This window comes from Copadichromis virginalis, linkage group LG12 (assembly GCF_057382275.1).
Source record: "Copadichromis virginalis isolate Kocher_CV1m ecotype Utaka linkage group LG12, C_Virginalis_male_GT1.1, whole genome shotgun sequence".
Taxonomy (NCBI): domain Eukaryota; kingdom Metazoa; phylum Chordata; class Actinopteri; order Cichliformes; family Cichlidae; genus Copadichromis; species Copadichromis virginalis.
Window position 1 is genome coordinate 30,847,404 of NC_140629.1, and position 24,733 is coordinate 30,872,136.

General features: G+C 39.7%; 4 protein-coding genes across 4 annotated transcripts; all 4 read left to right on the forward strand.

Moving 5' to 3' along the window:
• The first annotated feature begins 282 nt into the window (after nucleotides 1–282).
• isca1 (iron-sulfur cluster assembly 1) lies at nucleotides 283–5,695 on the forward strand. The gene is made up of 4 exons (XM_085476036.1): nucleotides 283–414; nucleotides 2,169–2,222; nucleotides 3,868–3,973; nucleotides 4,661–5,695. Exons 1-4 carry the CDS (start codon nucleotides 334–336, stop codon nucleotides 4,807–4,809), a joined length of 390 nt encoding a protein of 129 aa, XP_085332162.1. The 5' UTR covers nucleotides 283–333; the 3' UTR covers nucleotides 4,810–5,695.
• Nucleotides 5,696–5,732: 37 nt separating this feature from the next.
• LOC146697343 (uncharacterized) lies at nucleotides 5,733–7,615 on the forward strand. Its single transcript, XM_085476035.1, has 4 exons — nucleotides 5,733–5,887; nucleotides 5,980–6,040; nucleotides 6,427–6,871; nucleotides 7,414–7,615. Exons 2-4 carry the CDS (start codon nucleotides 5,993–5,995, stop codon nucleotides 7,578–7,580), a joined length of 660 nt encoding a protein of 219 aa, XP_085332161.1. The 5' UTR covers nucleotides 5,733–5,887; nucleotides 5,980–5,992; the 3' UTR covers nucleotides 7,581–7,615.
• Nucleotides 7,616–8,753: 1,138 nt separating this feature from the next.
• On the forward strand, nucleotides 8,754–12,218 carry kiss1rb (KISS1 receptor b). Its single transcript, XM_085474241.1, is given in 6 exon segments — nucleotides 8,754–8,786; nucleotides 10,050–10,185; nucleotides 10,693–10,732; nucleotides 10,734–10,935; nucleotides 11,031–11,171; nucleotides 11,935–12,218. Coding segments are annotated over 6 exon segments (789 nt in total). The 3' UTR covers nucleotides 12,172–12,218.
• A 2,208-nt stretch (nucleotides 12,219–14,426) lies between these two features.
• Nucleotides 14,427–21,473, forward strand: psat1 (phosphoserine aminotransferase 1). The gene is made up of 9 exons (XM_085476037.1): nucleotides 14,427–14,628; nucleotides 16,173–16,233; nucleotides 16,571–16,640; nucleotides 17,120–17,325; nucleotides 18,862–19,034; nucleotides 19,296–19,465; nucleotides 19,570–19,698; nucleotides 20,480–20,617; nucleotides 21,035–21,473. The coding sequence occupies exons 1-9, from the start codon at nucleotides 14,572–14,574 to the stop codon at nucleotides 21,135–21,137; spliced, it is 1,107 nt and encodes a 368-aa protein (XP_085332163.1). The 5' UTR covers nucleotides 14,427–14,571; the 3' UTR covers nucleotides 21,138–21,473.
• The last annotated feature ends 3,260 nt before the right edge of the window (nucleotides 21,474–24,733 follow it).

The following is a 24,733-nucleotide window of genomic DNA, read 5'->3' on the forward strand; positions in this document are numbered from 1 at the left end:
AGAAAATCTAGTAAGCCTGGAAAACCAAGCTGTTTGACGGTACAAATAACTATTTAATAACAATGGGTGTAAATAATAAGGTGAAAATTGTCCACGCATGAGCACCGCCGCAGAAGTACGTATTACCTATGGATTTTACACAAGGCTCGTGTCTGTAAGAGAAGGTTGCATAACGGTGACATCCTGTCATTTTAACCCCTAAGCCTGTTTGCAGCCACAACTGTCCGTCGCAATAGTAGCCAATCAGATGGACGGATATTTCTTTGGGGGCGTTTGCTAAGTTTTTATACGCTTGCGCAATCCTATGTTGTGATTTCTACAGTTGCGAGCAACATGGCTGCATCCGTGGTGCGAGCGACCGTTCGAGCGGTCAGCAAAAGAAAGATACTGGCCACAAAAGCGGCGTTGACACTGGTATGTTAATAATTTTTTGGTTATACATGCATGTGAAGCTCTTTATGTGCTGTGAGTACATAGTGCTCGAATAAGGCTGGGGTTAACGGCTGCGTCCGGTATGATGTTAGTTGTGTAAGTTGGCTAAGCTAGCTAATCATCTGTTACACGCAGATCAACTTAATATCAACTTTTCTTGACCCTTATTGTAACGCTGCACTTTTTCATGTTGCGTTGACATTCACAATATTTAGAGTAAACACTGTGGCGGTTCTGCAAGCACGACGTTGGGCTCAGCTAGATGCTAACGCTGATAAGTGGCTAGTCAAGACGCCTTTTGTTAGTGTGCTGCTGAAGTTTCTGTACCTTGACAGCAAACCGGACGTTCGTAATATCAAGCAGAGTCACCATTTCAAGTCATACGGTATAAAGTTAAGCTTCTTTTGGGATTTAGAAAAAAAAGTGTCTGGCCTTATTATGTTGTGGATTATGGAGTAAAAGTTGTAACAGGTTTGATTGCAGCCTCAGGTTTGATTATTGAGGCTCGCAAAGAGTTGGCAGCATCGCCAGTGAATAAAAACCACCCCGAATCATATCCCGTATCAGTCCTAAAGAACAGTGGACACATTTCCCATAAGCCAAATGGTAACACTGGTTCGTTTGCTGTGTAAACTCTACATGCTCAGAAAATAGATGGGTCGAGTCTGGTTTCACTGTTTTTGGCCAATAAACTTTAAGTAGTTAACAAATTTTATATTACTTGTAAAATTATTATTTTGAAGTAGTTTTCAAAATAATTGCAATTTTATAGCTATTTAGCTCATGTTCTGGTTTTTGCTTGCATTATATACTGTAACCAAAATCCCCCCAAAGCGGAGGGTGGGTTCCCAGACTAGGTAATTGTACATAAATGTATGACAAATTTAAAGTACCTAGTGTGATATTTAATGTTAATGTAAATAAAATTCTGAGAGTGCACTTGGCGTGTAGTAAGCTCTCAGTACAGGCCAGAGTCATTACTTGTTTTCGTGGGTGGGATGAATATGCTCAGCTATTGGTGTTTCAGCTGATGAGCTCTAGTAACAGTGCTGTTGCAAGATAATGTACTTGCATGGTGGTTTCTGCTGATAACATTAGTGTACTGAAGTGTACTTAAAATAGTGGGACATCCTTCAGTAATGCAATTGCAAATGGTGCCTTACATAAGGGGACTGCCGTTACCCACAAAACCCACTGATAAAGACTGACAAGGAAGTCTGATGTAAGGGAACCTTTGAGATGTGGGCATCCTTGAGTTACTACCACTGCTCTTTACTGTATACATTACTATGGCACGATGAGTTATTTTTAACCTTGTGCTGGTGTGGTAATAAATACACCAGCACAATAAATACACCTATAAGTACATAACTTTGTATTTTAAAAGAACTCTGGGTTGTGACACAGCAACACATGCAGATGATCACAATTTAATGGCGTACAGAAATTGGTATTTTGTGTCACAAATGCCTCCACATTAGAACTCACACACTGGCATTGATACTTTCAGCAACTACTGCTACAGCTGAGGTTGCAGAAGTTCTGGTTATTTTATGACACTGCTGTCCTTTTGGGGGGGGGGTAAAGAGTGGATTTTATTTCAACAGCAGCTAAACATTATTTTTCTCTGTTGTTTTTAGAAACAATCCTTTGCCAAATGAATTGTTTGCATCTGAATGCAGTGTAAATTGTAGCTGATGCCAGTAACATTTTAACCTTCTATTGCCTCCTTTTAGACTCCAGCAGCAGTGAGCAAGATCAGATTGTTGTTGCAGGACAGACCAGAATATGTAAGTAATGAATATGGCCAATAAAACATCATCCAATTAAGAAGACAAAGCTTCTTTATACATTGATTAAAAGTGTTCCTTTATTATAGCACCAAATAAAATAAAATTCTGTCATATTGATCTAGTCAGTTAGGTAGCGGACAGGGTTGTTAATCAGTTACAGCTGCTTTGGTGTTAATGAAATTAACAGCAGGTGCACTAGAAGAGCAACAATGAGGCGACTTCCAAATCAGGAATAGTTTTATAGGTGGAGTCCACTGACATTTTTTTCCCCCTCCCGTGTTTTCTGACAATTTTTCACTACTTTTGCATTTGACTAGGGTTAGTGTCACTAGTGGGGAGGTGATGAGGATATACCTGGACCCTCCAGAGGTTGCACAGGTAGTTAAACTCCTCCAGGATGGCACATTAATGTATGCCATTGCAGTGTCTCCCAGCACAGTCTCAAGAGGATTGATAAGATTCTAGGAGAGCTGGACGGGGCCTTAAAAAGTTCTTAACTCATTAGCAATGTGGGTATCTGCTCCTTTGTGCAAGGAGGAACAGATTGAGCATGGCCACAACCCTACAAAATGAGGCCACTGATGTCAATGTCTCTGATCAAACCATCAGAAACAGACTTCATGAGGGTGGACCCAACATCGTCTGTTGGGCGCTGTGCACACTGATTGGCATTTGCAACAGAATAGGAATGCATACCCAATTCCACCCGTGCTTTTCAGTATGTTCATTGAACATATGTACTGATGTAAAAGGGTTTGAGGAAACCATGGAGAGCATTATGCTGCTTTTTTAGCATGTCCGGTTTGGCAGTCAGTTAGTGATTGTCTGGGGAGGCACATCCATCCTAGACTGTCCAGGAGCTCAGTGATGCCCTGTCCAGATCTGGGATAAGATCCCCGGGAGCCTGGCGCGACGTTGTCAAGCATGCATACAAGCTTGCGGGGGCAATACAAACTACTGAGCAGCATTTTGAGTTGCTGCAATGAAATTTCAGCCAAATGGGCTACCCTGCCGCATAACTTTTACACTTTGATATTCAGGGTGTCTTTGAATTCAGTCTTCTGTAGGTTGCTAATTTTCATATCCATCATGTTGTGTGAAATTCTTTTCTTCCTAACACCGCACACAATCCATATCAGTATAGATACACCCCCATCACTAAATGAGCTTTGTCTGTATGGATTAAACAGCAACATGTTCACCTTATTTTTTCATTTGCTAAAGTTTCCTTCTTTTTTTTATGAATCATTTGACTTGAAATTAAATTTAAAAATGTTATAAGGAATATCTGTGGGGAGTAGACTACTAATGTCAGCAAATTGGTTTTTGAATTACAGCTCAAACTGTCAGTTATTTAATTAAAACAGGGACATTCAAGCATTCAGAGTGAGCTTTGCCTCTGTAGAAAGTATTATTGCTACCATTAAATTCACAGGAACAAAAGAAGCATTTTGAGATATGAGTAGTGTCAAGACGGTTTACTAATTAAACTGCAACATTTTACTGAGAAGTATAATAATGTTTAAAAATAAAACTATGAAGATGTATTTTTTTTCTTGTATCATTCATCCTTCCTTTAGTGCATATATTACAAAAAAATAGGGGGGGGAAGTCTGTTAACATATATCTGGTTCTCCATCAGATTGGTTTGAAGGTTGGGGTGAGAACACGTGGGTGTAATGGGCTGACTTACACACTGGACTACACCAAGGAGAAAGAAAAGTCTGACGAGGAAGTAGTACAGGATGGTAAGCTTTGTTTTATAATGAATCCAAGCTGAGAAAGGACTTTGTTGTAAGACTGATTGTGTTTGCCACACTAGGTTCTTGGGTAAGGTAATTGATTGAAAAAGTTTAAGGATTTTATGTGTTTCCAGGTTCAGCAAGTGCAATTTTTAAAATGTTCCAGGATTAAAAATAAGATTAAAAAAAAAACCCAAAACTAAATTTAGATGATCTCACATTGAGCTCCCATTTATCTTCTTGGACCCCTCTCGACTCCTTTCAGCATAGTTTGGTTTGTAAGTCTCTCAATGAAAGTCCCATTTTGACCACTTGTACTGTGCACACTCCAATTTCACCACGTACAACTTCTGTTTCAAACCAATCCAAATTTGGTGTGAATAATCATCACACAGACTGTGGTGCATGGCAGCAACTCAGTCATTTACAAAGGATTTATTTTTTCTTTTAGCCATATTAACCTGGGTTAATCTGGTTAACATCAACTCCACAGCTTTCCTTCTTGAGATGCAGGGAAATCTACATTAGGTTAAGTTGAGCATTTTCAGAAGACCATTTCTGTAACATTATCACAGATTGTACTATTTGTGTTTCACTGCCTGTAAACAATCCAACCCTAAACTTCTTAGATAGGGGCCGACCATAAGGCTGTAACCTGATAGTAGTGATGACATTGTTCTGACCTTTTTTCAGGTGTAAGAGTGTTTATAGCGAAGAAGGCCCAGCTGACCCTTCTGGGAACTGAGATGGACTTTGTGGAGTCAAAGCTGTCTAGTGAATTTGTCTTCAACAACCCTAACATCAAAGGCACATGTGGTTGTGGAGAAAGCTTCAACATATGAGCACTATGGAGCCTCAGTCCCCCTTCCCTGCTCCAGACCCTGTCTCACTGATAAAGACTGACAAGGAAGTCTGATGTAAGGGAACCTTTGAGATGTGGGCATCCTTGAGTTACTACCACTGCTCTCCTGCAAACCACTCGTGCATATGTAGTCATGAAATCCATGTATGCATATTGATGCTTAGAAGATTGTAATGCAATTGATGTAGTCAGAACCATCTTGACAAAAACGATTTTTAGGTTCAGATACCTCTGATGTAGACAACTGTTTATACTCGGCTCTGCAACTTTAAAAAAAAAATCTCTTAGGACCTCAAAAGAAATGACTTTTTAGGTTAAAGCTATGTTATTTCATAAATTCAGTCAGGTCCTGCCATGGCTTGTGTGAGGAGAAAATGATACATGTCCTGAGAACATGTTCACTAAAGCTGAGATCAGATGGGATTTACACTGTTAAACAAAAGGATGAAGCATGATGTTTCAACGTTTGAATCTGTCCTCCAAAACTTGCAGAAAGCCAACAATCAGCTGTTTGACAAACACGCCTTTAAGGTGTGCTATTATCCAGGGTCATGTACCAGTAGTATGCAGAAGTGGAAGAGCTTGAGTGTCTTGAAACTGTTTTATCAGTTTGTAAAAGCTTTTTGAAAAGTATGTATTTATCTCTGTGTGTAAATAACTAAGATTTTAAATCCCTTGAACAACAACAATATACGCACAAAAAAACCCGCACAAAATATGCATCCCTCAAGTGAAACATGAGGTTTCTGTTTTTTCTTTTTGCTTGATGAAAGCCAGGATTTTGTTTGTATAGATGCTCTTAAGATTTGTAACCTGTGCAATATGTCAGTGTATATATGAAAGAAGATTAAATGGATCACACCGCAGCCTGTGCTTCATGTTCTGTTTGCATGTAGGACTCTGACCACCTGTTACTGTCAGAATCATCACAGTTGTCATGGAGATGTGATTCTGTGTCACTGCTGTGCCACAGAGTCCAGTTACTTGAGCCTGCTGCCCACCTGCCTTTGGCCTTTTTTTGCCTACATTTTGTAGCCAGGCTGGAGACAGAGAGGGAGGTACTGTCATTGTGAAAGATTCAACTCTATTTTAGAGCTTTAACAGTGAAATGATGCAATTTCAGTTCACTTTGTTGTTGCTTATATTGTAGGTGTTCTACAGTCATGGACAGTCAAAACAAGGATGGCAGCAGAGAGTCTTATGAGCTCAAGGTATTAAAAATCAGTATGTGTAGAAAGATTGCCTTTTTATCTAGTTCTAGTTTCCCCTGATTTCTCTGAGGTGTTTCCCAAACACCAGCATCAGTCCATGATTTTTCATTAACCATTGCCAAATCTAAATGGTCCTAGTCTTAAGTGTTACTTAAAATAACATGAACACTGAAAGAATTTCTGAAACTCATCAGGAAACAACTGCTCTTTGTCAGAAAGACTCAAGAACAGCTCCCAGTAAAGTTCTACATCACAAATGAATTGGAACAGTAGCTGGGCTAGGCTCTAGCTATGGGTCATGAATGATGGCTGAAATATTTTATTGCCTTGTGCATTTTTTTTTTTTGTGAAACCCCTCATGTACCAGTGTCTTTTGTGTGTCTTAGATTTCAGAGTTATTAAAGGGTTTAGCTGAGAGGAAAACATCACCCAATGAGAGCATTCATGCTAACATCAGCCTCTCCATCACAGAGCCAGGAACTTCTTACAACCATGGGAACTTCAGATCTAGAGCTGTCCTCCCTAAAAAACTCTGTCAGCTGTCCACGTGTCAGTATGAGAGGCAAGATCATCTGAGAGAAAGCTTCAGTGCTCCGGTACTCGTTCTTGCCTGCATCCCTGCATCTCAGGCGGGACAAAAGCAACCCACGTTATCGTTCCCAGATCCAGTCCTCTTTGCACACCTGGTGGAAAAATCAGAGATCTTTGCCTCTGACTCAGAACAGCTTGAAAAGCAAGAGATATATCCGTACATCCTAGGAGTGCAGGCTTGGAGGAAACGGGAGCAACGTGAACCACAATGTCTGTTGCCTAAACAGTTTCCCCAAACTGGTCAGTAAACAGTTGTAGCTGCAACTGTCACATGTAGGTTAGGGTGAACTAGGCTGAACAAGTTCACTGCTCTTAACTGCTCTAAGGTTGAATAGTAGCCATGGCTATTATGCAGTTACAGCTTAGTTAAGTGTGTTATATATCAGTATTAGTTGGGTGGACATCTAGATTTTGAGTATTCCATTTTTTAATGAAAAACTGCAGGAGAGAAGTTTTTATAACTTTCCATACACTGACATACATTTGGTTAGCCACAAACCTAGGCAAAGATGCATACTTTATTGAAACTGACAAAAGAATATCTAAGATCTGAAAACTAGTTTCTCATGGATTTTTCATGAGCAAATATTTGTTGAAAATCATAATAAATAATAATAAATGTGAGATGTTAAAATGTTTGTAAATTCCCAGTGAGATTAAGAATGGGAGATGATTCACATGATGGAACTCCAGACTTATCAAAAAATTGGAAAATTTTTGATACATATAATTACTAGATCAGCGATAGATCCTTCACTGACTGTTGCTTCATCCTGGTTCAGGGACAACCAACAAATGGTTCTTCAAGGATTTACTGGACCTCCAGAGGAAGCTGTTTTTGGGTGCCTCAAAGAAATCTGGAGCCCTGAGGAAATCTCAGACACCTTGGAAAACTTCACACCACCAGTCAGAATGTTCTTCTTTAATGCTTAGGAAAGTTCAAGACTGACAGAAGAAATAAACTGCAAATGAAACTAGCACTAACACTCAGTGGCAGACTGGTCATTGAGGCAAGAAATGTATAATTACGTGTCAGAATGGTACCATGTTCCATAAAGCATTCTGAGACTTGAAAAGCATAGTCCTAATAATATGAAATATCCACTAAAATCATTATTAGATATGCAGGGAATAAAGTTAGATATTTTTTTCACCCAAAAAGTAAAAATAAAATATGCAGATTTATAAAGACATCTCAGCACAAACATGTTTCTTATTGTTTCATGCAAAAATAATTTTTAAGTGTTTAGTGGCCAGGTTAATATGTCAAACAACAAAAACAGACATGGATTATATACTCAAATGCATCTTTTTCTGTGTATGACATTGTGAAACTGGCAAGGTTTACTTGTTACTTTTCAGCCAAGGCTTCAAAGGTTCTAATGAGAGCTCCAATAACAGTTAATTGTACCGGAGGTGGCGAGAGATCAAGCTGTGCAGATCTTGTGTAAAGTGGCGTACCTCAGCATTGTCTCCCTGTTTACCTTCCTCAAGAGTGGCTTCTTAATACTCACCTGTCACCTGAGAACGTTTCTGGGTCTTTTTGTTTTTTTGTTGTTTTTTTAGCCCTGCTTCTTTTTGTCCTCCATTTGTCCGTTATTTTAAGCACAGTACACACCACACCAATATATGCCACATTTTTAGCTAATAGTTCTTCAGGAATCAACTTTTTGGTGAATAAGTAATATTACACTGACTATCAATCTGTATTATCGTTTATGTTTTTGCAGATTTAACTAATGAATTGGAAACAAGTTATGTACTTTTACAGTAGTAATATAACATAATATAGCCACCTTTCTTTGCAAGGACACTCAAAAGCCTGCCATCCATGGATTCTGTCTGTGTTTTGATCTGTTCACCATCAACATTGCGTGCAGCAGCAACCACAGCAACCAACAGTACACCTCTCTGTTCAGAGAGGTGTACTGTTTTCCCTCCTTGTAAATCTCACATTTGATGATGGACCACAGGTTCTCAATGGGGTTCAGATCAGGTGAACAAGGTGGCCATGTCATTAGTTTTTCTTCTTTTATACCCTTTCTTGCCAGCCACGCTGTGGAGTACTTGGACGTGAGTGATGGAGCATTGTCCTGCATGAAAATCATGTTTTTCTTGAAGGATGCAGACTTCTTCCTGTACCACCTTCTTCAAGGTGTCTTCCAGAAACTGGCAGTAGGACTGGGAGTTGAGCTTGACTCCATCCTCAACCCGAAAAGGCCCCACAAGCTCATCTTTGATGATACCAGCCCAAACCAGTACTCCACCTCCACCTTGCTGGCGTCTGAGTCGGACTGGAGCTCTCTGCCCTTTACCAATCCAGCTACGGGCCCATCCATCTGGCCCATCAAGACTCACTCTCATTTCATCAGTCCATAAAACCTTAGAAAAATCAGTCTTGACGTTTCAGCTTGTGTGTCTTGTTCAGTGGTGGTCGTCTTTCAGCCTTTCTTACCTTGGCCATGTCTCTGAGTATTGCACACCGTGTGCTTTTGGGCATTCCAGTGATGTTGCAGCTCTGAAATATGGCCAAACTGGTGGCAAGTGGCATCTTGGCAGCTGCACGATTGACTTTTCTCAGTTCATGGGCAGTTATTTTGCGCCTTGGTTTTTCCACACGCTTCTTGCGACGCTGTTGACTATTTTGAATGAAACGCTTGATTGTTCGATGAAGCTTTGCAAGTTTGAGACTGCTGCATCCCTCTGCAAGATATCTCACTATTTTTGACTTTTCTGAGCCTGTCAAGTCCTTCTTTTGACCCATTTTGCCAAAGGAAAGGACGTTGCCTAATAATTATGCACACCTGATATAGGCTGTTGATGTCATTAGACCACACCCCTTCTCATTACAGAGATGCACATCACCTAATATGCTTAATTGGTAGTAGGCTTTCAAGCCTATACAGCTTGGAGTAAGACAACATGCATGAAGAGGATGATGTGGACAAAATACTCATTTGCCTAATAATTCTGCACTCCCTGTATGAACACAAATACTCAAAATTCCCAACACATTAATTGCATATATTTCTCGTAGTTTCACTTTCTACAAGATATAACACAATAAAATACACCAGACACCACAGATTTAAAAATGTTTTGTTGCACAGTGATAGTAACACCAAATCCACACTTTTAAGCTTAAACTTCAAAACTTACATTTTAACTACTGATTTTATCTATTGTTCTGATTTTATCTGTTTTGATTTTTTTTTTACATACTGTTTTGTTTGTTTGTTATTTAGTTAGTTTGTTTGTTTGCTTGTTTTAATCAATTTTAAATCATACTTTTTATTTGTTCTTGTTTCTAATGTCTCTGTAAAGCACTTTGAACCACCTTGTTGTTGAATTGTGCTATACAAATAAACTTGCCTTGCCTTGCCTAGTAACAGACATACCTTGTGTTCCTGGTTTTCAGGTGACTGCACAGGCGACATGTGTCACTCTGTCAGCAATGAGTGTCGACTGCTGCTACGTGACTTTGTACCCTCTGCAATCTCTGAGACATCGGACACCTCGGAGGGCTCTGGCCATCTCCCTGTCTATCTGAATAGGTATCATACAAACATACCATGCACACATGTGCACCCACATCACAAATAGGACTCTAGTTATTTAATCCATGAATTTAATGGACAATTAATTATCCAATAATTGATGTGTGCTTGTTTTTCTGTCTATAAACACCATTCTCAAAAAGTTTTTAATTAATTCTGATAAAACTTTGTCAAAAAGTTTTATAATTTAGGACCCCAAAACATCTTATAGGATAGAAAAGAATGAAAATATACTACGGGAAAGAGATGACCTATTATCCATTATCTTCTCCTATATAAGGTTTGTGTAATCAAAACAAACATCTGCTACACTTATAGGATTTTACTTGGATTACAAACATCTTAAAGTACATTTCAAAGAACAAATACAACAAAATGAATATACACAAAATGCAGTACTGTTCCCTCAAAGGTAAATCCTGTCCAGAGAGTGAGCTGCCTTCGCGAAGGTTTGCACTTCTCTGAGTGATTCTTGTTATTTTTTATTTGCCACAGTATAAGAAGGAAAACTACATGCCATGTCCCCTCTTCTGTCCATCCCTGTCGCTGGAGGTGGGATACTGCTGGTTCGGTCCTCAGACATACTGCAATGATGTTTTTCCCTCTGCCCATCTCCAGAGAGCTTTCACCATCTACAGCTTTCTAGCTGTCTACCTCTTACCCCTGCTTACCATCACTGTGTGTTATGCCATCATGCTCAAGCGGATGGGCCAGCCCAGCATGAATCCCATTGGCAGTGGCTACCAAGTAGGAAATTATTTATTTTTCACATATTAAATCCACAGAGAATTTCAAATATTCCTTTTAATTACAAAGACTTGGCAATGCCTCCTTTAATCCAGTTAAATCGTGCAGTAGCAGTATGGGCGCGAGTCTCTCGCATGGTGGTGGTGATGGTGTCTCTATTCCTCGTCTGTCGGGGGCCGATCCAGGTTTGCATCCTCCTGCAAGCTTTTGGCCTCCAGAGTTACATCCTATATAAGGTGATCTCTTTTATTACTGATTAGATGGTCATCGTTTCATTTTTGTTTTATATGTAACACCAGCTCAATACAATAAATGCAAAATCAATATCCTACAGTATTAAAAAGAAAACCCAAACAACCAGCTGTCAAGCAGGGTGATGGGGAGGAAGAGCTCCCTTTTAACAGGAAGACTGCAATTTTTTTTTATTGTTGTCAAGGTTTTGGGAAAACTACAACTACAAAACTATTACTCAGATGTTTGGTTATCCCATTGAAGTTTGTTGTTGTGAAAATATCTAGCAAGAAATGACAAGAAGATCCAGATGTAGGGAAGTTTGCAAAACCCCTAACAGGTGTCATCGCTGGTGCAGCTAACCCTTGGCTCCTCGCTAGAACCTCAGAACAAAGTCAAATACACCCAGAATTTACTTTTTTTTTCTCAGGATCTATGTCTATCAAATGCCAGGGGTGGGGAGTGCTAGGGAGTGTCATTTTCAGGGTGTCACTAGGTGAGTATACAGTCTTAGTGTAGCTCTTAAAGGTGTGACAGTGAACAAAAGTACTGTGATGACAGAAACCGATGCTGTCGCTTTAAAAACAGCGACAGCGTTCGATTATTTTCATCTGCCACAGGTTTCTTCCTGTTAAGACGGAGTTTTTCCTTCCAACAGTCCAACATTATTGTAGGTTCTTTACAATATTAAGCACCTTGAGCTGACTGGTGTTGTGATTTGAATTGAAAAACTTGAAAATCGAGTGCGCCTTAATTTTGCATTCACAGCTGAAGATTTGGGGTCACTGCATGTCTTGCTCCAACTCCTCTGTAAACCCGTTTGTGTATGCTTTCACGGGCAACAACTTTAGAAAGGCTTTCAAGTATGCCTTCCCTGCCCTTTTGCTGTGGCGCTCAAGAGGGAGAGTCAGAGTGGGAAACACAGACGCAGAGGAAGGAGTAGAGACGGATCATCAGGCACCCAAAGGAGAAGCAGAGATGCACTTTCTTTCATCTGGCCCCTAAAGGCCATGCTGAGCATTTGGACACGGTGCACTCATTGTTTATTTATACTTTCTCCTGAGATGAGAGCAGTCTGATCACTGTAGTGTATGTTTGCTTGGACATGCACACACCCACACACACACACTGAAACATTGTATAATTCCATGTGATCTCTAAAAAGGGACAAACCGGTCAAGCGAGTCTCGTGTGTTTCACGAGCTGCTGAAATACAATTATCTCTGTCACGCTTTTCTAAGTTACGGTTAAATTAATGCTGTCAGCCTGACTGCTAGAGCTTCTGGTTTTACCTTTGTTACAACTTCGTAGAAAAAAAACCAAACTGTGCCAACAGCAACTGCAATGGACTATTTCCATTTGATAGAAAATTGTCTTGCTGAATCTTTGGTAACACAACTCTGTGCAATACTGTGCAGTAAACACTCAAACTGACTCAATTTAGTCTGTTGTGCTTACATTTTCAAACGTTTGTTTACTTTCATCTCATCTTTTTTAAAAATGCTCATGTTCACACTTCCACCTTTGACTGTGGGAAATGTTGTTATTTTGAGGACAAATATATAACAAATACATATCAGTCTGCGTTTGAGTTTGGTTAGGATTAAGAAGAGATCAAAGTTTAGATTCAAATAGTGAAAACCGTGTCTTTTTTGTCAATTGTGTGTGACAAGGTGGTACAGTGTGCAGCTACTGGTGAGAGTGACTTCAGACGAAGGGCATTTACGTCTTTACGTCCATCCTTACAGAGAGCAGATGTGTAAAAGACACTGTGGGATGTTCATTTTCTCTATCATTGCAGATATTAGACAGAATCAAATCTGAAGGAAAACACAATATGTTGCGTTTGTTTGCTCGGATATATTATATTTTGTTTTTTTTCCACGATGCTACCCTATGTAGTCTCTTTTGATGTTGACTTTTTGAGGAAGCAGCTGTGAGCGCATGCGACTTGTCTCCATTAAACCCCGTTAATATTCTGCTCTTCAGATGTTTTGCTGTTGTGGGGGGAAATAATCTGTTCAGTGGTATTTATAAGTGGAAAGTGTGTTTTTCTCCTTCTATAGTGTGCAGTTAGACACAATACCTCAAAATAGGAAAAAAATAGAACGCTGAAACATAGTTCTATGAAAAGTAATCAGAAGCTATCAGGATAATAAGGAAACATTTGATCAAAATGTGTCTAAATGTTGAAACTCCTTCTTTCTTATCCAGGCACAGACACAATATGAGAGGTTCCATATAAGCTCTATGGGATGTTGTTATTCCTCCTCTTCTCAATGCCATAACTTTGCAGAATCAATTCATGCTGGCAAGCAATATTCCAAATTCCTGCAGCATTGATTAATTGATCATTGAATAAACAGGATACTGCGAAAGAGCAACCAGTGCTCTTCCTGCTATACGTGTAAAGTGCTTTCAAATTACTTGAGACTTGAAGTTTTGCTCGCTCACATTTTCGGTGGCGTGACGGTGCACTCAGCCAGTCACGTGACAACGGGTCCTAGTTTGGGTCCTGGTGGTGCCTTCAAGTGCTGCCAAGTAAGTAAGTAACTTCGTTGGCGTGAACTGGTCAAAAAAAAAAAAAGGCAAGTGTAAGATCAATGTATAGTTTATTATATATGTGAAATAATTGAAATGAGGAAAAAAATAATTTGATCTCAGTTAAGAAGTTTCTGCATGATCTAATTTAATAAATAATTTAAGTTAAATATTTTACAATGTTGTAAATCTTTTAAAATCAAGTTGTTACGGTACTTAAGATCAAAGGGAAAACAGTCTGGGAAAATTTCACAGTAGTTATTTCACAATAGTTTAAATATAATAACACTAACCCAGAGTACTCTTACTCTAATATTGACTTAGGGGAACATTTGAGTACAAGGTGCTTTGAGAACAATGTTTAATTATGCTTTCAATTTAAAACAGGAGCCACAGAGGGTTTTTTTTATATATAAAATAATTGTTTAATATTTGAATTGGAGCTTATCCACTCGGACAGCCTAAAAGGTTAATCCGCCTGTTTGAACGATTGACAATAACTACTAAAAAATAATTATAATCAGTAATTACTGGAGTTAACGTTTTCCAAAAACGCTGCGTCCATATGATCAGAATCAACTTTTTGAGGATTTGAGGATGCATCATGCATTAATACTCCCTTACTTGGTCAACTATGCATTGTAACCTAGATCGCATGACTCTATTTTGTCAATTGAGGCTACAAATTTACGTGGCGTTCCCAAACGCAACATGCTATATACATAACTGGCACCCAAGCCAACCAGTGCTCGAGGAGGAGAGCAAAGACACGGCCGAAGCTGAGGCTTTCACAGCGCTGAATCTGGTAGAGACAGCAGGCAGGGACAGAATCCACCAGCCGGAGTTTCGAGCTCGCTTTACACCATGGAACACAAACAAACCATCAACTTTGGAGCCGGACCTGCAAAACTTCCCCCCTCTGTAAGTTGGTATCCCTCTCTTGCTTGTGTAACGTTAATAATGTGCAGAAAAAAAGCGAGCTAATTGCAAACTGCTTTAAAGCAAATTGCCACTTTATAATTTGTTTAACCGCAGGCGGGTCGCGGACGCGATGGCCTAATTTTCCTTTCATTTTCGTAAAGAGAGACACTGTATGATGAAAAGGACTTTGGTTTAATGCCATTGTCAGCTTGGCATTTGTCAACAGTGTGTTGAGTTGCATCAGCCTCATTCATTCATGTGGAAACCTGCTCCTTTGTGGTTCACTGGCAGCGGCAGAGAGAACCTCTAGATGGCAGAAGAAACACGCTTAGATGAGAACAAATCACAGCTCCCAGATAACACTGACGCCTCCCGCGAGGTCTTTTTGGTTGACTGCAGACTTAATGTACTCTGAGTGGTTTGTACTGCTGCCTGCGGGGCTTTGTAGAGCCCAATAAACCCAATGAACTGTAAGGATTTAGTCATGAGGCGTTTAAATGGTCAAAACAAAATAAAAAATTGTGAAACGGAAAGAGACTGACAAGTAAACTCACCGGTGTACAGTCGCAATGCTGATTATCGACTGTTTTAGTGCTTAGGCAAGTTTGTTTTTTGCTATTTTGCAGCCCACCAAGATTTTGGCTTTCCAACATTTTTTCAAAATGTGGTTTAATTTACTCATGCTTAAAAACACTGGAGTTTATCAAATGGCCAGAAACAGCATATATACAAAACACATGTACAAACTTCTCTTAGCAGTGACTCTGCATTAGTCATTTACTAAAAGCCCTTTTTCTAGACTAGAAAAACCTTAATGTGATAGCAAAGTTTACGTTTAGGAGCATCAGTTGGTCATTGTATGATTTTTATTTTTTAGGTCAAATAAGATTTGTGGAGCTAAAATGTGTATTCATTAGTTATTAATAGCAGTCCTATTTATAAGATAGTGATCAGAGGTGCAACACATTTTTAATTTTAATTTACAAACCAACATGTTGGTTAGTAACAAAGACCAAAAACATCTATGTGGTTTCATTAACAGCTGTTTTCTTGTTGCAGTCCAAACTTTATTTTTAGTGCAATGAAAAAAAAACGTGTTCAGCTACCATCATAGTTTCTGAAGAGATATCCAAAAGTTGATTCTGTTCATCTGGACGTAGCGTTTTGTGGGAGAAACGTTTCGTCACTCATCCAAGCGACTTCTTCAGTCTTAGCTGACTGCAGGTTTCCCCAAATCTTATAAAGATTATGCTTTATAAGATTTATACTAAGATCTTACTAAGATCTTAGTAAGATTATACTAAGATTAAGGAACTGACCTCCCAGCCCATTGTTCCTCAGTGGGCTGGTTTCAGTCATTATGCAAATGTACTGTTTGGGGAAGTTTGGGGAGAATGAAGAAGTCATTTGGATGAGTGACGAAACGTTTCTCCCACAAAACGCTACGTCCAGATGAACAGTATCAACTTTTGGAGATCTACTTTCCTGGATGATTGAGAATGCATCAAGACGTTTTGAAGAGATACTTACACGATGTGTTGCAGGTGCTGCTTCAAGCTCAGAATGAGCTCCTAAACTACAGCGGCACTGGCATCAGTGTCCTCGGTGAGTAGAAAAACAGATCAGTACACAAACATGTTAATGTATTGTCTCTAGATTTTTCAGTAAAGGATGACTCTGTTGAGATGGATCCTTTGTGACCTCTTGTTAATTGTGGCCTGTAGCTGACATTTCATACAGAGTGTGTGTTTACTGTACTGTGTCCAGATTAATAAACCTTGAGAGATTTCCATACGTCCAGATATTTCATAGCTGATCACTGCTTCCTCAGTCTCTGGAATCTGTGAAATATTAAACATCACAAATATCACATTTTCATCAAAGGTGTGTGTACGTCATATACAGTGAAATAAAATCCCCCAAAATGTTCTTTTTGTACTAGAGATGAGTCACCGATCATCAGACTTCAATAAAATTATCAACAAAACAGAGAGCCTCCTGCGAGAGCTGTTGTAAGTAACTTTTGTTGCTCTGTTGTGTTTCTTCAGATATGCTGCACTATAATCACGTCTCCTAACAAAGGTGTTCATTTTTTTTCTTGTAGTTTCAGCTGACAGTACATAACGTGTTGTAATCATAGTCAGACTTCTTTTAATGCATAAACACTCGTACCCTTTTTTCCTCTTTTGTACAACAGCGCTAATGACAGGCAAACCGGTCAAACGAGATGGTTGTGCACCTTTTCTTCGAAGTTATTCTTAGACAGTCACATTGCTGTCAATCCGATGGAGGCAGAGATGTACAAGAGATAGCTGCATATTTTACCTATCACATTTAAACCACACTAGTGTCTCAGCTGAGTAAAGAGATGCTTTTTGCTTTCAAACTGTACCTTTGCTTGGTTTAAGAATCAGACTTCCTGTAAGTTTACATCTGCACGTGATTATGTCTGGATTGCCTTTAACACACACTGGTATTTTTTTTTTCTCAGAAATATTCCAGACAACTACAAGGTGCTGTTCCTGCAGGGTGGTGGGTCTGGACAGTTCAGCAGTGTTCCTCTCAACCTGATTGGTCTTAAGGAAGATAGGTGTGCCGATTACCTGGTGACGGGCACGTGGTCGGCCAAAGCAGCAAAGGAAGCGGAAAAATATGGCAAAGTGAATGTTGTTCACCCAAAACTGGATAGTTACACGAGTAAGTGTGCAGACTGGCAAGTTTTTTCTTTTATTTATTTTTTCCTGCCATGACATTAAAACAGGAAAAAAAGGAAAAACTAGTATAAGCTGAAATAGTCAGTAATTGTTATTCTGACTGCATCAGGACAGTGAGTCTACAAAATCTGGCTGTGTACCCGGGCGGTTGCATAATAAACAATAGAGCCAAGCACCAGTGAAAGACTCTGGTATGCAAGTGGTCATTTCCACATGGTTGGGCGTAATATTTAGAATCAACGCTACGGTGCTTTGAATTACTGTGCAAAAGTCTTAAGCCACCCTTCATTTCTTTATATTTTGTGCCAGGAAAACAGACTTTCTTCTAATTTTTTGCAGCGGTTTTGAGAAGTAGTTTTTCAGGCTTTCTGAAGGTCTTTCAAAGGTTTTTTTTTTTTAAATTGGCGACTTTTTCACTTATTTTCAATTCAGTTACTCCACCTGACCATTTTTAGAGGCGTTAATCATTCAAACTTTAAAAAAGCCATGTAACTCCAGGGATTAACCAGTGTTGCGTCTACACAAAGTAGTAAAAGCTGACAAAGAACAATTTTAATTGAATTATATTTAGACTCTATCTGCATATTGCAAACATACATTTTCTCCCGTTTCTTTAATTGAATCTATGGGAAAAAACAAAGATAACATGACCTTCTTGGGGACACTCCCATATGGCTTAAAATCTGGGACTCTCCACCAATTGCTGTCAGAGCTGAAGAAGCTTCTCCGATGAGAGGTGAAACATCTTCAAGGAAACTTAAATAAGTCCAGAAGCTTTTCTTTCCGAACTCCTTAGACTACGATGACCTGGATGAGTGAGAATCTTCACAGACAAAGATAACACTGTTTGACAGATGTAAAATTGTATTTTTGCACCAGTAAGCTGATTCCCAAAGTGCTATTATATTGTTATGTCTCGCTACCAATATAGATATTGGCATATCTCGGTATGGTGTGCAGTGTGTCCTTTAAAAAATTTGAGGAAACTGGAAAAATCTAGGAAAAGAAGTAAGAGGCCTAAAAATTATCTACAGCAGCAAAATAGTATCTGAAAGTCATGACCTCAATAAATGGCAGAAAATCAAACAAAAACCTGAAACGAGGTTCAAGAGATACATCTGGCCCTTCAGCTGATCACTGTTCACCAAAGCATCATCAGAAATGGATACAGTGGAAAGGTAGTTTTCATTTTTCAGCATGGCAGTATTCCCAAACACACATTATTGAAGCAGTGTGGAATCACCTTGAAAGTGAGCAAAATAAAAGGCAGCCAACATCCAAAAAAGAGTTTTGGATGTCCTTCAGGAAACCTGGAGAACTATACCTGAAGACTACTTGAAAAAATTACAAGAAAGCTTGCCTAAGAGCCTTCTTACCTGATACGACTTTCTTCACATTATGCTATCGCCATGAAGTTTTATTTTAAGTTTTTGATTGCTCTCACTGTGCCGCTAGCATGGCTATAGATGCTTTGTTAAGTCTTGTTTTGATTTTATTATGCTGGGTTTTGTGTGTGTAGAAATCCCTGACCCCAGCAGCTGGACCCTGAACCCCTCAGCCTCCTACGTGTACTACTGCTCCAATGAGACAGTCCATGGTGTTGAATATAACTTTACCCCAGAAACAAATGGGGTGGTCTTGGTGAGCGACATGTCCTCCAACTTCCTGTCCCGACCTGTGGACGTCTCTAAGGTGAGCTGGAAAAATGCGACTGAAAAATGTATATATTTAACTCTTGTGCCTCTGGGACCCTGTTCTTAAATATGTATTTAAGTTCTGTATTGCCATATTGGCTACCGGGGAATTTTGAGTGGGGAACATGTCCAAAAGTTCTTAGCTTCTTTTTGAACTTATAATTTCCCTCTCGCCAAATCAAAGGCATTTTTTTTGTCTCAAAGTAGACCCGTAGTTGTAGGCAAGGCTGTATTTATTGTGCTCTCCTGCAATCTGCAGTTTGGGCTCATTTTCGCTGGGGCTCAGAAGAATGTGGGCTGTGCCGGTGTAACCGTGGTCATTGTGCGGGAGGACTTGTTAGGTCACGCTCTGAAAGAGTGTCCCATTGTCCTGGACTACAAGGTCCAGGCTGAGATGAACTCCCTGTACAACACACCCCCATGTTTCAGGTAAAAACTCACCAGTGTAAGAAGTTAATCTTTATCCTCCAGACTGAAGATGATCAATATGTCAATTTGTCACAAACTTTAATCTTTTTCGTCACTGGGTTCAGCATCTACATCATGAGCCTGGTTCTGGAGTGGATAAAGAACAATGGCGGCAGTGCTGCCATGGAGATGCTCAACAAGCAGAAGTCCTCCATGATTTATGACATCATCAATGCTTCTAATGGTTTCTATGTGTAAGTATCACATCGGCATTTAAATACGAGAATTCAGAGGAAAAAGCAAAATGATAATGAACAAATGGGTCAGGAAGTAAAACTCTACCAAACCTACATATTAGGAGTGCAATAAGGAGTTCAACCCAGAGCTGTGTGCTGTGTTGTTACGCCCCGAGTCTAGGCATGTAGAGACGCACATAAGATTTGAGGAGAGAGAAGCAAGTACCCACCCTGGGTCCCAAACCTAACATCTGAAACCGGCTATGAGTAAAAAAAAGGTGATTTTCTTTAATGTCAGGAAGCATAGCTCCAGGGTCAACCCAGGCCAAAATAATAAACAAAACCAACTAAGTCCTGCCAGAGGAAACTAACTAAACCCTAAGAACGAAACAAAACAAACAAATGACAATACTATCCCTCGCTTCCTAGTCCAGAAACAGGAGAAAACTGTTCAAAAGAAAAGGCGGCTCACCCCTTCAGCTTCAGCCTATGCACGCATAAGCACTGAGTTTACCCACAAGCATGCTTACACAGATACAAAGTAACCCAAAAAGTTGGAAACCAGGGCCAGGTCCATGTCTGCAGTCAAAAACTGCTCGCTCGCTTCTCTCTCTCCCGGCAGCTGTCAGAGCGGCTTTTTGAACGCAGTCACGTGCTCCATGGTCCAATCAGCAGCTCACTACTCTTCATTAGGGGAAGGATCTGCAGAGAGTCTTAAGACACAGTAAAGAGACAGAAACACAGCAGCTCACACAGACTTCTTATGGCCATGAGCTGTAACATGTGTCCACCTGCTCAGGTGTCCTGTAGACACAGCCTGTCGGAGCCGGATGAATGTACCATTTCGTGTGGGGAAGAAAGAGGGAGATGAAGCCTTGGAAAAGGAGTTTCTGGATGGTGCTTCCAAACGTGGAATGATCTCACTGAAAGGACACAGGTTCGTTTGACAAACATTTTGTGTGTATAGTGTTGCTCAATTAAATCTGATTTTTAGATGTAGATTTTGCAACCTAGTAGAATTAATTTCCCTTTTAAGGTTATAGAAACAGGGTGGCACATTGGTTAGTGCTGGTGCTTGGGACCTGGACTAACTGACAATTCAAAATTGGTGGTTGGTGTGAATATGATTTGAATGGTTCTCTGTATTGGCCCTGTAATAGACTGGTGATCTGTCCACGGTAAAACCTGACTCTTACCTCATAACTACTAGGATGGATCAAGCAGACCCCATGGATGGAAGTGGAAACAATAACTTTAGCCAGGAGCACAGATGTTGGATTTGCTTTGTAATTTTGTAAAGACAGAGAAGGCAGAGTACGAAACACACTTTTTTTTTTTTTTTCTCACCCTGCAGGTCAGTTGGAGGAATTCGCGCATCACTTTACAACGCTGTAACACTGGAGGACACTAAAGCACTCGCTGACTACATGAAGGAGTTCCTCAAAGATCACCAATGAAGCCTCTCCTACTGAATGCTGCCTGATCCCAGAGGGGCAGTTTCATTATGTTAATACAGTTTTTCAAAGAGGGAAAAAAACAACAACTTGTAACTCTTCTTTTAATCTCGTTGAGATCCACGTTGGAAAGTTGCACCTTTTTACATGCCTTTTATAACAACCTGGCATTGTTCCTAATAAGCTACTGCCTTTGCTAGTTATATATGTATGTAACATAGCCAGTAAACGAATTAAAAATAGTAATTCTAACAGGACTTATATGTGTAAATGTTCTAGGTGAATCTTGTTATTTGTAAAACCTGTACTTACATTCCAGTAAAAATTAACTTGACATTACTTTCATTTTGCAGTTGTTGTTTATTTTTTTTAAGCTACTTTTTTTTAAACTGCTTTGCATTGCTGATGTTTTTTCTGTTTGATGAATGTTCAGGGGAGAAAGCAGAAACAGAAAATTTGGGTACATAAAGCAAATTAACCTTTTGCATATCTAAAAAGTTTTAACCAGGGGCAGCCTATATCTTTTTACACTTCATCAGTGAGAGATTAAGGACAAAAAATGATATCATAAACACACATAAGCTATATTAGCCAGGAAAGAATCAGCTGTGAATCACCCCTGCAGTGAAATGAGGTGTGCTCTGGTGCAACAGACTTAACATTTTCAGTCAAACAGTGCAGTAAAAGTTTAACCTTGCAACAATTTACTCTTAAGTAACAATGTGCAGTGCAGCCATAAGCAGAGTTACTCTTTTGCCTGTGAGGTTAAACAGTCACGTACTACTAACTAACTGGCTGCTGAAAGCCAGAGCAGCTCTGTATGTAGGAGTTAACAGGTCTGTATAAGGACTGTGTCAGCATCAGAGAGACTGTGCTCCATGTGGGTGTCCAGAGGCCTGTTCATTGGTAAATGGCCTGCATTTGTATAGCGCTTTTCTAGTCCGTAAGGACCCCAAAGCGCTTCACACTACATTCAGTCATTCACCCATTCATTCACACACTGGCGATGGCAAGCTACATTGTAGCCACAGCTGCCCTGGGGCGCACTGACAGAGGCGAGGCTGCCGGACACTGGCGCCACCGGGCCCTCTGACCACCACCAGTAGACAAACACGGGGTTAGTATCTTGCCCAAGGATATTTGCCATGCAGCCTGGGATCGAACCACCGACCTTCTGATTAGTGGATGACCTGCTCTGCCACCTGAGCTACAGCCACCCCATTGCCGCCTTTGCCCTGCTAACGTCTATCGGGACGGCGCTGCAGTGCATTTCACCCTGACCTTTGACCTATGGGGAAAATGAGAATTATATTACAGCAATAGATTGTATCATGTATCCTTAGGCCAACTAAAAATACATTTAAATGTAGTCTTGGTTTACAGTCTTGATTTTTAGTTGAACATGAATTGTGTAAACAGTGCAAAGCTAGAATGTACTATGACTGATTTTTTTTAACCCATCCATAAAATCTGCAAACAGCAACTGTGACCTAATAAGCCCTGTGAAAGCTCACCAAACAAGAGAGGAAAAACAAAACACATTAAGAAAAATTATTTGCAGTATAAGAATAAAAACAAAACTGATTTAAACAGATTCAGCATTAAGACAAACAGATTCTAGTATTTTTCAGTGGCCAAGTTTAAAGCAGACAGTTGGACCTTCTTTCCACTGGTACTATTAACTCTTACAAAAGGGTAGGGGATAAAGATTTCAGGAGTAGTTCTCGTAGATGCTCCCTGGATATCGTAGCCATCAAACTCTATAACACTAAAAAAAGAAGAAGAAAAATCTCAAATAGGAAGGAAGAAGAGATTTTTAAATAACTGTGTTTTTTCCTTAATATGTTCTCTCACCCATGTGTACTGCTCCCTATAAGCGTCAACAAAATAAAACTAGATGTTTTAGCACCAATTATCCTCTAGGTGGAAGTGTTCATCAAGAAACTTATTTTGCATAACCCAGGCATGATTGAATGGAGTCTTTCAAGCTTTGCCCATCCCATTTAATTATTAGTCTTTAGTGATATGTTATCTTGTAATCACACAGCCAAGATTGGCATATTACACAACAAAAATTATAGTGTTAGTATGATATTGTGGCACAAAAGAATAGAGACAACTGAAACAAGTAATCTCCTCAGAAAAAGAATTTGGATTATAGTCTTGTTCTCCTGTCTAGACACAAACACATGCATACATAAATGCATGTTCATGGTATTGTTTACTCTCATAGGGTCAACTGAGCATCATAGGTGAAGCATTCTCAGCTGAAGAAAGAAAGCATACATCTCTACTTCAGAATCAGAATCAGAAAGGGGTTTATTGCCAAATGTTGAGCAGGTTTACAACATTAGGAAATTGCTGCGGTGCTTCAGTGCAAACATAGTGTCATAAATAGCACTTAAATAGACATGAAAAAATAAAAGTAGGGATAAGAATTAAAAGTGCTACGTAGAAAGATATGTGCATGAGCTATACATGAGATATATACATGAGAATAAGAATTAGAATTAAGAGTGCTACGTAGAAAGATATATACATGAGTGCTTGGAACCCTGAAAGTAATTCAATTCAAATCAGTTTTACTTATATAGCGCCAAATCACAACAACTGTCGCCTCAAGATGTTTTATATTGTAAGGTGCACCCTACAATAATACATACAGAGAAAAACCCAACAATCATATGATCCCCTATGAGCAAGCACTGTGGCGACAGTGGGAAGGAAAAACTCCCTTTTAACAGGAAGAAACCTCCGGCAGAACCAGGCTCAGGGAGGGGCGGGGCCATCTGCTACGACCGGTTGGGGAGAGAGAAGGAAGACAGGATAAAAAAAAGTAATAAGTTCTCCGGGCTTCCTGAAGAAAAAGTACATCAGTATTAGACACAATAAATGTGTATCACAGTTTACAGTTATTGCTGTAAGATGCATAAGATAATTCATATTCCAGGAGGTCGGATAACTCTCTCTCCTTTTATTCTAAGTTACATTTATTACATAATGTACTCTTATCTTTGTACTTCAAAAGACAGCCTGCTTATGATGTGCACAATACTGCAAACTCCTTTTTGTAAAATTAAGATCATTTAGATATTTTATGTATTATATATATACTAGGGGTGCAACGATATTCGTATCGATATTGAACCGTTCGATACAGTGCTTTCGGTTCGGTACGCATATGTATCGAACAATACAACATTTGTAATTTATTTTATCAATTTTCCTTCTGACGATGCTGTCTGTGTTGAGCGCTCAGTGAATCTGCGTTCGACTACTCCACCTAGGCTGCACTGTCGAGCGCAGATCCACTGAGCGCTCAACACAGACAGCATAGTCAGAAGGAAGAGCGCAGGGAAATTTGCAACAGGCAAATTGAACCTCATTCAGATCTGGCGTTTGGAATTATTTTGGTTTTCATGTGACGTATGACCCTGAAGGTAAGCGAGTCATGGACTAAAGTAAAACAGTATGTTGGATGTGCCATGCAATGCTCAATTACATTGGTGTGAACTAGTGTGTTAGCGCAGTTAGCTCGTTAACGTGTTGGCTGTCTAGCCCCATGCACGGAGCGATCGGCGGTAGCTCGTTAACGGAGA